Source organism: Ustilago hordei (genome assembly GCF_900519145.1).
Source record: "Ustilago hordei strain Uho2 genome assembly, contig: UHO2_contig_13, whole genome shotgun sequence".
Taxonomy (NCBI): Eukaryota; Fungi; Basidiomycota; class Ustilaginomycetes; order Ustilaginales; family Ustilaginaceae; genus Ustilago; species Ustilago hordei.
Genome location: NW_024545290.1, coordinates 127,262 through 143,934, shown reverse-complemented (window position 1 = coordinate 143,934; position 16,673 = coordinate 127,262). Strand labels below are relative to the sequence as shown.

Below are 16,673 nucleotides of genomic sequence, written 5' to 3'. Positions count from 1 at the left end.
TTTCCCTTGGCAATAGATGCTGCCATGCAGCAACACGGGTGAAAGACGTTACTAAAAGTGCTTGCATTGCGTTGGGTGTGTATGTGCGCGTGATTAGATGCTGTGTTCCTCACCCCACTCTTCTGGCTGTTTCCCTTGTACCACTTGCAATCCCTCTTGATCGAATTCGACGTTCTCAGGATGGCCCATCGCCCTACCGATGAACTTTGTATGTGAGCCATAGGCCAACAATGCATCTGTAAGGGGATGTCGAATCTCCATTCTAGTGAAAGCCAGCGTCTTGCCCATACTAACCACCTGACCGTTTACATTCACCGTTTCGCCTTTCCCTCCACCAGACTTGACGTAAGTTGTGTTGATATCTGTGCTCACCCCTGTCGAATAGAGGCCTTTGGAAGCGATAGCAAGCGAACCTATTGTGTCGGTCAATGTTGCAATACATCCGCCATGCAGGGTTCCGAGGCGATTGAGGTTGTGAGAACCGATCTGAAAAGAGCCTGAAATCCGCCCGGGAGTGGCTTTATTGATTTGAAGCTGATGGATAGTGACAGAGTCATGGCCTGAGAACGATTGGAAGCCGCGACATATGCGTTGAACGAATCGGAGACATGCTGAAGGTTGGCTGATGGTCATTGTGACAGCGAGGAGTGGAGGAGCGAAGGATGCGGGGAAAATGGTGTTGGTGTCAGAAGTGTTGGTCTTGATGATGACGACCGGTTACTCGGATAGCAATCGTTTGCCTATGCTCCACCTTTTCTTCTTCTCGGCCGGTATCCCTAGGCATTGCCCAAGAAAATCGGTCACTGTGGGGGAACGCGGCGCTATTCCCCGCACTTGCCTTCCGCGTCTGATATTCGTCGGCGTGGGGGGACACCAGCCAGCCCACCATCTTTTGTGTAGCCATAGTTCCACACAGAAGGGACCAGCGTTGGTGGGCTAGCTACAACAAAGAACCCACGGGCAGAGGACACTTCAGGAACGGAATCGGGTAATAACTCGGTTGTCTAAATGTCTCTGTTCCCCACGCCACCTGTGGCTGGCTAGGACGGTATCTTGTCATGACCATCGACAAACCGTCAAGAGGACTCAACCGCAAAGGATCGAAACGCCGGATGAAGAATGAGCATTGGGTAGGGGAGGCTTGGGCGGAAAAGGCGCGGGTTCGTCTGATGATGATAGCACGTTGGCGAGCCACACCAAATCTGTCGAGGTTGACCGAGGTCCCACGCTTGGATCTCTGCTAGTGTTGCGGCTGCGGGTTGAGGTCGGTCCGGTCCTCTCTAGGTCCAGCAGACTTGGTCCTCCTCCACCCCGCGCTCAGGTGTTATATAGTCAAGCCTCCTCACAATCTTTTCCTCTATAACATCTTCTCCGTTATCATCCTGGACATCTGCATCCAACACCATCCATACTCGCCCTCCGAAAATGACGCAAACAACCAGCGGCTACCAACCAACCCCACTCAAGGCTGGCGTCTGGACCCCTCTCGCTACCCCCTTCGACTCGAATGAAGAAATCGACTATGCTGCCTGGAAGAAGCACGTTCTCCGCATCGCCTCTGCTGGCTCTGGTCTCGTGATCATGGGTACCAACGGCGAAGCTATCCACCTGTCTTCCTCTGAACGACACGAACTTGTCGCCTCTGCTCGTCAATACCTTTCCGAAGCTGGTCTCTCCTCTACCCAGATCATCGCCGGAACTGGTGTCGGTTCCGCCAAGGAGACGGCCGCTAACTGCATCGATGCAGCTAGTGCCGGTGCAGATGCAGCGATCGTCATTCTCCCTGGCTACTTCGCCGGAGGTCTCGGCAAAGACCGTGCTGCAATGCAACAATTCTTCACCTCTGTCGCCGACAAATCCCCTATTCCAGTCATGATCTACAACTTCCCCGCATGCGTTGGCGGCATCGATCTCGACTCTGACCTTATCATCTCCATCTCCCAACACCCTAACATCTGCGGTGCAAAGCTCACCTGCGCCAGCGTCGGTAAAGGTGGTCGTGTAGCTGCCGCAATCAAGCGTCCCGGTTTCCACGTCTGGTCTGGTTTCGCAGACATCATTCTCCCTTCCATGTCCGCTGGGTTTAATGGAGTTATTGCTGGATCTGGTAACATCATTCCCAGAACCCTCGTTCATCTGCATACCCTCACAAACGAGGCACTGGAGCAGAAGGACTGGGAGAAGTTCGCTCAGGCCCAGGAACTGCAAAAGGTGGTTAGCCATGCCGATTGGGCCATGTTCAAGGCTGGTATCCCCGGTACAAAGTGCGCTTTGGCAAGGTGGTACTATGAGATGGGTAACTGTAGGATGCCGTTGCAACCAGCAAGTAAGGAGGTTTTGGCCATGTTGGAGAGCGAGTTGAAGGAGGCATTGGAGTTGGAGAGAGGTTTTGAGAGGCAGGCTCGTGTTACTCCTGCCAGGGCTTAGTGTCGAGGGTGCGGGAGAACAAGGTTCGGTCTTCGGTCGATCATTGCATTGCATTCCATCTGACCGTCATTGATGTTCCGGCGTTTGAAGCTTGTTCAAGGTTCAATTCCATATCTTGAGCATATAGACGATTAACTCGCGTGTGTGCGGGTTGAGAGCAGCTACTGATTCCAGCTAGATTGGATGCATACTATGTATACAGAGCTGTTGCCCTTACTGCCCTAATCGAGACCACATCTTCTGAGAGAGCTCAAGGAACGCTGTTCGGATGTGATTCGGCTGCTCTGACCCTGGCTTCTCCGTTTCAAACGTCGGCAACTTGTCTCTCAGCGTTACAGGTATCCCCTCGTCCCCACCTGCACTCAACTGCGGCTGCAGCGGTATCCTTGCCAACACATCTAACTTTTCTCTCGCCGCATACTGCTCCACCGCTGTCGACTTGCCAAATAGCTCAAAAGTTCTACCTGTATCTGGGCTTATGAAGTGGCTCATATTCAGCACCAAGCCTGCGATCGGAACATTGGTCTTCTTGAACATGCTAACGCCCTTTTTCGCATCCAGCAGTGCGACTTCTTGCGGGGTGGTGACAATAAGCGCCTGATCCACTTTGACGAGTTGAGCTAGCGAGAGAGCGACGTCTCCTGTACCTGGTGGCATGTCAATCACAAGAACGTCCAGTGGTCCGTTCAAAGTGTCGATCTCGGTCGGAGGTGCAGAAGGTGCCGGTGCGTGAGGATTCAGCCTCCAATCAACGTCAAATAACAATTGTTGAGTAGCTTTCATCACCATCATTCCTCTCCAAGCTACCACTCTTTCTTCTTCCTCCACAGCCTCATCCCCTGCTGCGGTGGAGCGGGGAGCGTTGTTGCCGAGTAAGAAGCCCATAGACATACAGCTGACACCGTGATTCTTCATCGGTATTAATCCGCCGTAGGATGTCAATTCTGGCTCTCCCATGCCTTCCAATCCCATGAGCTTGGGTACGCTCGGTCCAAAGATGTCGAGGTCTAACAGGCCTACTCTCGGCTTTCGTGATGACGAGGAGGGCTGTGTGAGCGAGAGTGCGGCGGCAAGGTTGGCGGAAATGGTCGACTTTCCGACACCGCCTTTGCCGGACGAGACGCAGATGATGTGTTTGACATTGGGGATACGACGTGGCTGTGGTGGGCCGGAACCTCGGCGAGGCATGGTCGGAGGTATGCCTTGGTTGTTGCGTGGTAGGCCGAGAGGGTTCTCGTGAGACCGGTAGGTAGTACTTGAGCAGAAGGGTCGTCTCGATGGTCCTGCGAGCGGCCATACGGACCGTGTGGTCGAAGGTGGCAGCGTCGATGGTGCGGCGCTGGCAGCTCGAGGCACAGCTCTGAGAGCTTGATGCGAAGCCATGGTGGGCGACATGGTCCTGTTGAAGGCCTGAGAGGAGCCGAAGTTGGGGGGGAATGTGTGAGTCGGAAGCATCACATGTTGAGCGGGAAGAAGCTGTTCAAGCGTGGCTGTCACTTCCGACTTCCGAGCATTTTCCCCCGTGGCTCAGCCTCCACATTCTCCATTCATAAGGGTCTTGGGGTCTTGAACGACCTTCCCAGCTTGAAGCTCACTCAAACCACACTCCTCCATCCGTCTTTTCCACCATCAACACCCTTTGCGTGGTGCCAATAGTCTCCAAGGGTCCCATGCGGCTGTGCAGCCTATAGAGCAAAAGACCTTGTACTCCTTTCCCCGGGACCTGCCCACATATTCATCTAGACTCGATGGACGCTGTTCGACACTGCCGATAGCAGTTGGCGCTCATCATGCCGCCTAAGAAGCGCTCTCATGGGCCATCACAAGCCTCGACACCTACAAAAAAGCAGAAGAGTGGGCAGCAGTCAGCCTTGACTTCGTTCTTCACCAGCCCCTCAACCTCATCAGAGGCCACGCTCACTACAGAGCCGACATTACCCACACGGAATTTAGCTAAAGCGAAGCAGAAGCAGAAGCAGATCACTATCAACTTGGACGAAGATGAGCATGTGAAGGCTATCGGGACGCAGGAGGCAGATGACGCTGCATTTGCAGTTCAACTGGCAGCTCAGGATACGGCTGTCTCGGTCGAGGAGTACAGAGCTCGCATGCAGGAGGACGAGGAGATGGCCAGACGCTTGCACTCAGAGTGGTCGGGAGAGACAATCCAAAGCAGTAACGATTTGAATGGCTCCAACCAAGCTGGTTCTTTCGTCCCGTCACGGAGAAGGACACCTTCACGGACGCCCTCATCTCCGACAAGAGAGGATCTTTCCACTCCATTCTTTCCCCGCAAGAAGGCTCCTTCGACACCCTCTTCACCAAGCAACAAGTCTCTTCCAACTCCGAAAACCGTCGATCTGGCCGCTTTGGACGCATCGATACAAGCCATTCCTCTCGGCGATGACATATTTGTTTTCGATCCTTGGGCTGTCGATACATCGATCTGGCCGACCATCGTAGGCAAGGGCGGAGAACTCACGCCAACGACACCGTATGCGCTGCTTACACACGCATTTGTGACGATCACAGCCACCCGCTCACGTCTCACCATCACAACGCTCCTCACAAATCTTTTGCGAACGGTTCGAGCTCACGATCCGGACTCACTGCTACCAACGGTGTATTTGGTGAGCAACCACATCGCTCCACCCTACGATGGCGTCGAGCTCGGTCTGGGCGGATCGATCATCAACAAAGCTATCAAATCTGTCACTAACAAGTCTGCTCGCTTCATGAAGCAGGCTTGGGACAAGACGGGCGATCCTGGTGATGTGGCATATGAGGCGAAGAAGGACGTCAAAGCTCTAGTGCGTCCGGCTCCTATCACTGTGCAGAGGCTGTTCTCAAACCTTCACAGCATCGCTCGACTGAGTGGTCAAGGTAGTGCGAGCCAGAAGCTCGGGTACGTGACTAAGCTGCTTGTTGCCAGTCGTGGAGAAGAGACACGTTTCCTTGTGCGGACTTTCATCAGCCATCTGCGGATTCAAGCAGTGCGGACGACGATTGCTACGGCTTTGGCTCGGACCTTTGCACTGGTGGAAGAGAAGGCGCCTGTGGTCAAGCCAAGTACCCAGAGGGAGAAGGAGAGGGCGGCATTGCTACTAGTCTACCCGCACGAGCGAAAAGGCATTCTGGCGAACGCGACCAAGCCGAAAGAAAGACAGGACCCAAATCGTCTCGCATTGATGGAGCGTCTGGCAAGAGCAGAGAAGCTAGTACGGGAAGTACGAGCACGACATCCCAACTTCGGTCTCATCGTTCCGTCCTTGGTCCAGTATGGGCTTGCAGGTCTCTCAGAGCACGTGCCGCTACGGGTCGGTACACCTATCTCTCCAATGCTTGGCTCAATTACCCGCTCGCTCGGTGCCATGCACGAGAAGCTAGGACCCAGAGCTTTCGTCTCCGAATTCAAGTACGATGGACAGCGGTGTCAGATCCATGCTATCTACGTGCCTAGAAGCGCAGGACCGGAAGCGCGTCGAAGTGTCAAAGAGGAGACTGCGGCAAGCAATGGTGGTGCCAAGTTTGGAAAGTGGGTCGGCAAGAATGGCCAAGTTTACGTGCGACTCTTCAGCCGACATCTTGAAGAAATGACGGACAAGTATCCAGATATTACAGATATGGTGCCGATCTTGATGGGACAAGAGAGCGAGTCGAATGCCAACATCGGAGCAAGCGCTTTTGTGGATGCTGCAGCGTCCTCGACGAAGCTTCAATCAGATGGAACCGTGGCGGAAGCGGACGAATTGAAATGCCCGACGGAGGACGGAAAGGGAGAACCAATAACGTCGTTCATTATGGATGCCGAAGTTGTCGCCATGGATCTCGATGGTCGATTGCTACCATTCCAGACTCTGGCGAATCGAAGCCGCAAGGACGTCAATCTGCACGATATCAAGGTCAAGGTTGGCGTGTTTGCGTTCGATCTCATGTACTTGGATGGCGAGTCATTGCTCAAATCTTCGTTCCGGACACGACGCAACCTGCTTCATAGCCGTTTCTTGCCTTTGTCGCCACAAAGTCCGCTGATTGCACGATTTGCACATGTTCAATCCTGCGAGAGTACAGACCCTGACGATGTAGCCCGCTTCTTCAGCCAGGCACAGGAGTACAAGTGTGAAGGCATCATGGTCAAGTCGCTCGATCATCACTGGGAGGCTCCAGTGGACAGAAAAGATGGTGAGGACGATGCTGATGCGGGCGAGTTTGGAGATGGGACTGATGTCGGTGAAGATGGACTAGCTCCAAACAAACTTCACAAACTTGCGGATGTGGTCGATGACGACTTGGCGATGGACAACGAAGATGAAGCCGTGCAGACACTAGATGACGGCGGCAGCAAGAATAGTGAGCGCAACGGTGGCAACGGAAGCAATCCGCTCGTTCCAGCTGAAGTCGAAAAGGGCGTCAACGGCAGAGGTAAAGCACTGCTATCTACCTACGAGCCGGACAAGCGCTGCGAATCATGGCTCAAAGTCAAGAAGGACTATGTCGACGGACTTGGCGACTCTTTGGACCTTGTTCCCATCGGTGCATGGCATGGTATGGGGCGTAAAGCGACCTGGTGGTCTCCCATCCTGCTCGCTCTCTACGATCCGGAAACAGGTGTGTTGCAAGCAGTGTGCAAGTGCATCTCAGGCTTCACTGATGCGTTCTACAAAGACCTCAATGTTCGGTATGCTGAAGGATCCGAGACCTGCGTTCGCGCACGCTGGGGAGAGCCCTCAGCCTTTGGTATCGAGCTCGAGACAGGCAATCTTTGGCCAGATGTGTGGTGGAAGCCGAGCGAGGTATGGGAGCTTCGAGGAGCAGATGTAACCATCAGTCCCAACTACACTGCTGCGATCGGGCTGGTGAGCGAGGAGAGAGGACTTTCGATCAGGTTCCCTAGATTCATGAAGAGGAGAGAAGACAAGACGATTGAACAAGCGAGTACACCTGCAATGCTGGCCAAGATGTACTTTGAGCAACAGAAGGCAGCGCCAGCTCCGGGAGAGGGTGAGGGGGAGGGTGAGGGAGAAGGCAAAGGGGCTGATGAGATGGGAGGCAGCGATCAAGAGGCAGGTAGGAAGCTGGAGTCGATTAAGCCGGCTATCGATGATGAATTTGAGTTCTGACGATGGTGTTGAGCGTCGCCATGGATCGCAATCCTGGAGCTGAGCGTTGTCACAAACGCAGCAGCCCCTGGTGCATCTTATCGGGCAACCTAAGCCAGCAGCAAATCAGATCGATTCTCAGGCAGTAGATTTGACCTGACTGAACCCTTGTTTTCTTGCTTGGGCAAATTGCAAATTCCTAATGCCCTTGCTGCGTTGGTTCGATCGGCTCTGATTGGAAATGTTGACCCTTACGGCCGATCATGGTTTGCCTGCCTTCTTGCTCCTGACATGAAGTTGAAGATGCGTTGGCATCTCAAGAGGGATGCATGAGTTACAGCCGAGACACCAAGGGACCAAGTGCATGCATAAGCAAGAGACACAATAAAACACATGAAGGTTGTCATAGCAATGGCTCAGGGGCACCACATGAAGTAGCAACACAGGGGGTACAAAGGAAGTGACTCATCCTGGCTCAAATATGACCAAGGTGGCAACAAGGTATATATATGCATTTGTCATTTAGGTTCACACCATAAAATACCAAGCATTACAAAAATAACAAACAGCATGACACTTAAAATTGCAAAGAATCACAAGTGAGGACTATTGGAGTTCTGAGGCAATACATGGCAAGATAGTGCAATGACCACATCAACACCATTATTTGATGGTGTTGATGAGGAGTTCAAGCATATTAAGAATGAACCAAAGGTTTCAAAACAACAATTATGGCATGAGCATCTCAGACACCCAGGAAGAGACAAATCCAAGGCAATCACAGACAAACTAAAAGATAAGCATATCATGGAATTGGATCCAAACACTGCTCTGACATGTGAGCAGTGCAAACAATCCAAGGGCACAAGTGTGCAGATGGGGCAAGGTAGTGACAATAGAGCCACCAGACCCCTGGATCTCATCCACATTGACCTGATCATTGACTCCTCTCATGTGACAGAGCATCTGTGTACACTGGTGCTTGTGGATGATCACAGCAAGTATGTGTGCATTCAACCACTATTAAAGAAAAGCCATGCATTCACACAGCTCAAGAAGATAGTCACATTCCTTGAAACACAGACAGGAAGGGAGCTAAAGGCCATACAATCAGACCAAGGAACAGAGTGGAGAACCAATGAAGCTTTGGAATGGATGTACAGTAAATGGATACAATGGCAAACTACAGTGGGATACAACAGCAGACAAAATGGATGGGTGGAGGGAATGAACAGGAGCCTTGGAGAGAAGATGTGGATGCTGTTAACACAGAGGAGATTGCCAAAGAGATTCTGGCCATACATGATCCAAGCAGCAGCATTCAAGATAAACATCACTCTGAGTGTTGACAACAAGTTGTCAGGGGTCTCGCACCTGAAACCCAGGTCGGTCTGTCGAGATACTCGGTGACTATCAAACTGTGCGACAGCTATTGTCTCAGTATCGGTGACTATCAAGTTGTGCAGTGACAACAGGTGGTGTTCGTTGTATATACTATTGTAGGTTTCGGCTGACCTCTGTGGACACTCCGTTCAGGGGTAGCTCAGCACGATCAATATCAATGTTATGATGACACCAAGGTCTGGTGTGAGTGTTGATGATGATGAGGTTGATGGTGTTGGTGATGAGATTGGTGATGTCGATGATAATGAGGTTGATGGTGTTGGTGATAAGGTTGGTGGCGTCAACATGAGTGTCCAGTGTGTTGACTTGATGCTTGAAGTGATCCCCAGACTGCAGTGGACTACTGCCTTCAGTTCTATCTATATCCGGACCACTAACCTGCTATGGGCGCCTTCGGACGTCAGGTAGTGGTGATACAACACACACACTACGATGAGGAGCAACCTTGATAGATTGCTGCTATGCTGACTGTAACTAATGAGTACTTGTGTTTCTAAAGTATTGACTAGTTGTATGGTGAGTAGAGTGGATGAGGATCCACTCGACCTTTGATGATGAGAAAGCATGGTTATATACCTCTACTCAGCATCGCCAGCGATGCTGCTCCTGCTCTCTCTCTCCAGAGAGTACCTTCTTCATCGAGTACTGCTCAGGGGCCTCTCCTGCTTGGCACCCCTGTGCCTCTTGAGCTGTGTCGATTCCTTCGACACTGCTCCTCCTCCTCATGACCTGATGTCAACTCCTTCGACACTGCTCCTCCTCCTCATGACCTGATGTCGACTCCTTCGACACTGCTCCTCCTCCTCATGACCTGGTGTCGACTCCTTCGACACTGCTCCTCCTCCTTTGATCAGTGACAGTTCCTTTGGCTCTTGTCTCTCGAGCCCCTGAGTGGTAACCATCTGCCTGCTCCTTGAGCTTGGTCCTCCTCGTGGCTGTGCCTGCTCCTTGAGCATGGTCCTCCTTGTGGCTGTGCTTGGCCCTCCTTTGCATGTGAGTCCATAGGAGTCCATGGTCTCCATGGAGACTGCACTACGACCATGCTCTCTACTGATCTCGACTAGATCTTCGATACCTGTGCTCCTTCCATATGAACCTGTGACCCTCCTGCTTCTTGAGCATCCAGGCCCATGACACTACCCCCCTCTTAAGAGCCGAGCTCCGTCGAGGCATGCTCTGGTCTGGTCCATGCTGACTCCTCCTCCTCCTCGACAACATCGCCAACATCCTCCTTCCTCTTCCTCTCTCTACTCCTCCTGTTCTCTCCTCCTTTCTCTACTTCTACTCCTCCTGTTCTCTCCTCCTTTCTCTACTTTGTCTACTCACTCGTCCCCCCTCCGACACCTCATACTCCTGGATGAGGTTGGGACAGTTGAGGTTCTCTACTGGTTCCCATGAAGCAGCTTCTTCTGAGTACCCTCTCCACAACACCTTGTACTCTGTAGTCCCATTGTGTGAACGCTTGTCGATGAGTGCTTCGACTTCAAAGTCGAGGTCCTCATCTGGAAGTGATGGTATGGTGGGCTGTTCAGCATGTTGAGGAAGAGAACTTGTTCTTGCTGGCTCGAGCATGGAGACATGGAACACATCATGCACCCTAAGGTTTGCTGGCAATGTGATTTGATAAGCTTGGCGTCCTACCCGTTCCTGAACTGGGTAGGGTCCTGCAAACCGGGTGTCTAACTTGGGTGTGGGTCTCCATGTCTTCCAGTTTCGACGGTTGATATAGACCATATCACCCACCTTAAACTCGATGTCCTTGTGCTTCCTGTTATACTGGTTTACTGATCTATGTTGTGCCTCTCTGATCTGCTCCTGGAGGTACTTGCAACGCTCCTTTCCATCCATGAGGTACTCGAAGTGACCTGGATCATTGACTCCTAGTCGTTGAGGGATGTCAGGATGAGCTTTGGGGTTCCATCCATAGCATGCAAAGAATGGTGAGACACCAATGCTGTTGTGGACCGTGTTGTTGTATACAAAGGCTGCAGTGTCCAGCAGGTTGGCCCAGTCATTCTGCTCATAGTTGCAGTACATCCTGAGGTATTGCTCTATGACCTGATTGACTCTCTCTGTCTGACCATCAGTTTGAGGATGGTAAGCCGTGCTAAGTGAGTGCTTCACACCCATTTGCTCTGCAAATGCCTTCCATGCTCCTGATATGAACTGCCTGCCCTGGTCCGAGACCATGTGATCTGGATATCCGAAGAGTCTAACCATGTGTCCATATAGCAATACTGCAGTCTGTTTGGCTGTGACTGTCTTATGGGTTGGAGCTAGTATGGCAAACTTGGTTAACCTGTCGACAATGACTAGGATAGAGTCATAGGTCTTGGAGTCATACTTCTTTGATGGTGGTAGTCCTTTGATGAAGTCGAGGGATATGGAGCCCCAGGGCCTGTCTGGTGTTGCTAGTGGCTGTAGCAAACCATATGGATGATGACGAGGAGCTTTGTACCTAGCACATACAGGACAACTTGCTACATAGTCTGCAATCCAAGCTGTCATGTTTGGCCACCAGTAATGTTGTTGAGCTGCCTTGATGGTAGCATCTCTTCCTACATGTCCAGCAGTAATACCATCATGGCATTGGGTCATCACCATGAATCACAGATGCTCTACAGAGAGAGACTGTCCATCTACCTCTTTGGCACTCCTTGAGTGTCGGTTGTTGGTCCTCCCTGGCATGATCACTTTGGGGATAACCAACCTTCCTCCACTGTACCATAGGTCGTCCTTGAGTTCGAAGGGCTTCTTCCTATGTATCTCCTGTAGCTCTTGGTCTAAGGGCTGGAAGATCTTGACCAGGTCTCTGAGACCTTTTGATGCTATGGACTCCATCGAGAGCATAGGGGCCACCAGGGTCGAGTCATGGTCTGCTGTCTCCTTGAACACTCGAGGAGGCAGTAGTTGCCTCACATTGTGATCCTGCTCTTCACCAGCTGGTTGCATGTCTGTCCTTCTGGTGAGAGCATCAGGTTCACCACCTTTGTCTCCTGGTCAATACTGCAATATGAAGTCGAAGTCTGCTAGTAGTATTGCCCATCGAGCCTGTCGACCTGTGATGCATCTCTGTGACTTGAAGTACTTGAGGGCTTCATGGTCAGTGAGGATGACCAGTTGGCTCGGTAGTCCAGCTAGCATGTGTCACCACTGAGTGAGGCAGGCGACCACAGCTAGGAGCTCCTTGTCATGGATCTCATAGTTCTTCTCGGCAGAAGACATCTTCCTAGAGTAGAAAGCCACTGGATGCCATCGTCCTTCATGCTCCTGCTTGAGTACTCCTGCTATAGCAAAATCACTTGCATCAGTCTCCAACCTTGTTGGAAGGTGGTAGTCGAAGTGCTGAAGCACTCCTGCTGATGTGAAGGCCTGGATGAGCTTGTGGAAGGCCTGTTGGGCCTCCTCTGGTAGCCCGAACTTCTTGAACCGTTCTATAGGCTTTACCAGTGCTGTCAAGGGCTTGGCTATGCGAGCAAAGTGGGCTATGAACCTTCGATAGAAGTTGGCAAAACCCAGGAACCTCTGGATGTCATGGATTGACTCTGGCATTGGCCACTCCTTGACAGTGCGCACCTTTTCTGGGTCCATCTCTATGCCCGTCAGCTTGATGATGTACCCCAGGAACTCGACTGTCTTGGTGTGGAACTCACACTTCGACAGCTTAGCAAAGAGCCTGTTGCTCCTTAAGCGAGTGAGGACCTCGGTGACATGCTTCACATGTGCTTCTTCAGTGTCACTGAAGATCAGGAAGTCATCTAGGTATACTACCACATATATCCCAATGATGTCTCGGAAGATGTCATTGATGAATGACTGGAAGTGAGCCGGAGCATTGGCTAGGCCAAAGGGCATCACTAGGTACTCATAGAGTCCCAACTGAGTGCCAAAAGCTGTCTTCCATTCATCTCCTTTAGCAATCTGGATGAGGTTGTATGCTGCTCTAAGGTCTAGCTTGGTATAGATCCTTGCCTTCCTGAGTAAGAACAGCTGCTCCTCGATGAGGGGCAATGGTGCCCTGTTCTTGACAGTGATCTCGTTGAGACCTCTGTAGTCCACACAGAGTCTGAGACCCCCATCCTTCTTTGGTATGAAGAGCACTGGTGATCGTGCCGGGCTCTTCGATGGTCTTATGAACCCCTTCTCGAGGTTCTCATCCAAGTATCTCCTCAACTCGGACATCTCCTTGGGTCCCTTAAGGTATAGGGGCCCTTGAGGTGGCTTACCTCCTTCTATCAACTCGAGGTGGAGATCATGCTCGGTATGATGGGGCAGCTTGTCTGCTTCCACCTCATCAAACACATCTCGCAGGTGTTGGTATGGCTTTGGTATGTCTGCAGCCGTCACCACCTTGTCTACCTCCACCTCCATCTCAACTCCTTTGTCTGCACCTGTAGGTACAAAACCAAAGGCCGGGAGTGATGATGGTGGCTCCTCCAACAGCATGAACCCTATGGGTCCATATTCCAGAGCTGCTCATAGTATGCGCTCTGCTGAGACAAACTCGTTACCATGAAGGGTTGGTCTCCTCATGGTTAGGTCCCCTGCTCTTGCTGCTTCAGGGGGTCTCCTTGGGGGTCGGTCCTGCTCCTGAGTCTTGAACTCTAGCTGGCCCGTATCCCATTGTATGGTGGGTTTGAGCCTCCGTAGCTCCGTGAACCCCAGGATGAGGTCATAGTCAGCAGTGTTGGCCACTGAAGCTTCGACCACACCCAGATTGTGTGTGCCAATAGATACCTGCATGCTCGCAGAACTATTGATGGAGAGTTGGTGCCCGGTGACACCATGGATCGATCTTGTTTTTATGGGTTTTGTGGGTATTTGGTACTTACTAATGAAAGAATCTGAGACTATGGACAAACCAGCACTGGTATCAGCTAGTATCTGAGCAGGATGGTCTTGAACCATTCCAGAGAGCTCCAGTACTGCTTTGCCTCCACTGGTAGAGAAACATACTTGACACTCTTGATATATACAGAGTGATGGCGAGGAGGTTTGTAGAGCAATGCATGCCATCAGTGCATCACCCCACTGATGTTTCCCTCATCATCATCATCATCATGCTCCTCCTCCTCATGGTCGAGGTCCATGGGTTGCTGGTATGAGCTAAGGTCCATAGCCTCGGGGTCACCCATCTCAGTACTGCCTGTGTGGCCATCTCCTGAGTCGGTGGCCTCCTCAAAGGGGTCTGCTGTGGTGACCATAACCTTTGGTCCCATGGGTCGAGAGCTAAGAGGGTCTACCCTCCTGCTGGGGCAGTCTCTGGCCCAATGGCCGATACCCTTGCATACATGACAGGTGTTGATACCTGATGGAGCAGGGCTTCCTTGCTTCGAGGGTTGGGTGGGATGATGAGGAAGGGGTCGGTTTAGGTTTTGTATAGTTGCTTGTGTAGTTGCTTGTGATGGTGATCGAGCTGGATAAGGTTGAGTGGGTTGTCGGATGGGGATCGAACTTTGATTTGGCTGAGACCCAGTTCTTAGTGGAGGTGACATGGCGTTTGGGAGTGAGTGTCTAGCCGAGGACTGCTGTAGTAGCATCCTCTGTCGTTCGATCTCCTCAACCTCTTGGTACCACTCCCATCTCTTCCCAGGTGGATTCCTCTCGAACTTCTCCTGTATGCTGCGAGTGAGACTTCCTCTGAAGAGATCCATCACTAGCTCGTTGTCATCTAGGTTGACCTGTCCCTCCAAGTCTCTGAACCGCTCTACATGACGTGTGGCAGCACCAGGAGCATCACTTGTGAGTCTGAGAGCCAACAGCTTGTTGTATGCCTCCATCCTAGCATTGCGTGGGTTGAACTGTTCTGTCAGTCGCTCTGTGAAGTAGTGCCAATCATTGAACAACCTTCCTTCTCTAGCTCTATCAATATGGAGCTTGGAGGTCCACCACTCTCTTGCTGTCCCTTCCAGTTGAGCTCCCATGTGGTTGATCATCCTAGTCTGCTCATACACCTGGTTGAACTTAAACCATGCTTCGGCTTCTAGAATGAAGATCTCCATGTCTCGGGGATTGAACTTTGGAAAGGGGGTGGCGATGGGCTTTGACCAGTTAAGCTCTGCCATGATGCTGGTATCCTCCTCGTGGTCCAGGGGGTAAGGGTCCGTCCTAGTCCTGCTGTAGGGGTCCAGCTTAGTCTTGACATATCTTGGCCCAGTAGGTGAAGCATACTTCTCGTAGTTGATGTCCTCCTGCTCATCCAGGTTGAATGAGACTGATCGTCTTGGTCGTGGAGCTGGAGTAGGAGTATGTGGGTCTCCTATCATAGACTCATCTCCTCCTCCTGCTTGGTCTTCTGAGTGAGAGAGGTCCATTGTCTCCTCCCTGCTCAGTTGAGCTCGTTGTAATCGTTCCTCTCGATGACCCTGTCTGGTAAGCTCTAGCTGTGCTTCCAATAGAGTGAGTAGTCTGTCGAGCTTATTGTTGAGGTCTGGGTCTGTCATGGTGATCGTGAGGAGCTGCTTGAACGATCCACTCTAATGTCAGGGGTCTCGCGCCTGAAACCCAGGTCGGTCTGTCGAGATACTTGGTGACTATCAAACTGTGTGACAGCTATTGTCTTGGTATTGGTGACTATCAAGTTGCACAGTGACAGCAGGTGGCGTTCGTTGTATATACTATCGTAGGTTTCAGCTGACCTCTGTGGACACTCCGTTCAGGGGTAGCTCGGCATGATCAATATCAATGCTATGATGACACCAAGGTCTGGTGTGAGTGTTGATGATGATGAGGTTGATGACATTGGTGATAAGGTTGGTGGGTGTTGATGATAATGAGGTTGATGGTGTTGGTGATAAGGTTGGTGGCGTCAACATGAGTGTCCAGTGTGTTGACTTGATGCTTGAAGTGATCCCCAGACTGCAGTGGACTACTGCCTTCAGTTCTATCTTGATCCGGACTGCTAACCTGCTATGGGCGCCTTCGGACATCAGGTAGTGGTGATACAACACACACACTATGATGAGGAGCAACCTTGATAGATTGCTGCTATGCTGACTGAAACTAATATATACTTATGCTGAAGTGATAACTAGTTATGGTGAGTAGAGTGGATGAGGATCCACTTGACCTATGATGATGAGAAAGCATGGTTATATACCTCTTCACAGCATCGCCAGCGATGCTGCTCCTGCTCTCTCTCCAGAGAGTACCTTCTTCATCGAGTACTGCTCAGGGGCCTCTCCTGCTTGGCACCCCTGTGCCTCTTGAGTGGTGTCGACTCCTTCGACACTGCTCCTCCTCCTCATGACCTGGTGTCAACTCCCTCGACACTGCTCCTCTTCCTCAGGACCTGCTTGCCAGTGTCCTATGACTCTTGTCTCTCGAGCCCCTGAGTGGTAACCATCTGAGCTTGGTCCTCTTCGTGGCTGTGCCTGCTCCTTGAGCTTGGTCCTCCTCGTGGCTGTGCCTGGCCCTCCTCGCTTGTGGCTCGGTTCTCCTTTGCATGTGAGTCCATAGGAGTCCATGGTCTCCATGGAGACTGCACTATGACCATGCTCTCTACTGGTATCAACTAGGTCTTCGATACCTGTGCTCCTTCCATATGAACCAGTGACCCTCCTGCTTCTTGAGCATCCAGGCCCATGACAATAGGACTGGAGATCCCACCAAGAGGGGGAGTTGAAGATGCATTGGCATCTCAAGAGGGATGCATGAGTTACAGCCAAGACACCGAGGGACTGAGTGCATGCATAAGTGAGAGACACAATAAAACACATGAAGGTTGTCATAGCAATGGCTCAG

At 51.6% G+C, this 16,673-nt stretch overlaps 5 protein-coding genes across 5 annotated transcripts; 2 read left to right on the top strand and 3 right to left on the bottom strand.

Annotated features, from left to right (window-relative positions):
• Positions 1 to 93: 93 nt before the first annotated feature.
• On the bottom strand, positions 94 to 633 carry UHO2_05307 (uncharacterized protein; the record flags this gene model as incomplete). Its single annotated transcript, XM_041560123.1, has 1 exon — positions 94 to 633. One exon carries the CDS (start codon positions 631 to 633, stop codon positions 94 to 96), a length of 540 nt encoding a protein of 179 aa, XP_041416057.1.
• A 792-nt stretch (positions 634 to 1,425) lies between these two features.
• Positions 1,426 to 2,427, top strand: UHO2_05306 (uncharacterized protein; the record flags this gene model as incomplete). The annotated part of the gene is made up of 1 exon (XM_041560122.1): positions 1,426 to 2,427. The coding sequence occupies one exon, from the start codon at positions 1,426 to 1,428 to the stop codon at positions 2,425 to 2,427; it is 1,002 nt and encodes a 333-aa protein (XP_041416056.1).
• A 213-nt stretch (positions 2,428 to 2,640) lies between these two features.
• On the bottom strand, positions 2,641 to 3,810 carry UHO2_05305 (uncharacterized protein; the record flags this gene model as incomplete). Its single annotated transcript, XM_041560121.1, has 1 exon — positions 2,641 to 3,810. The coding sequence occupies one exon, from the start codon at positions 3,808 to 3,810 to the stop codon at positions 2,641 to 2,643; it is 1,170 nt and encodes a 389-aa protein (XP_041416055.1).
• Positions 3,811 to 4,217: 407 nt separating this feature from the next.
• Positions 4,218 to 7,547, top strand: UHO2_05304 (uncharacterized protein; the record flags this gene model as incomplete). Its single annotated transcript, XM_041560120.1, has 1 exon — positions 4,218 to 7,547. The coding sequence occupies one exon, from the start codon at positions 4,218 to 4,220 to the stop codon at positions 7,545 to 7,547; it is 3,330 nt and encodes a 1,109-aa protein (XP_041416054.1).
• A 6,398-nt stretch (positions 7,548 to 13,945) lies between these two features.
• Positions 13,946 to 15,373, bottom strand: UHO2_05303 (uncharacterized protein; the record flags this gene model as incomplete). Its single annotated transcript, XM_041560119.1, has 1 exon — positions 13,946 to 15,373. One exon carries the CDS (start codon positions 15,371 to 15,373, stop codon positions 13,946 to 13,948), a length of 1,428 nt encoding a protein of 475 aa, XP_041416053.1.
• Positions 15,374 to 16,673: the final 1,300 nt, after the last annotated feature.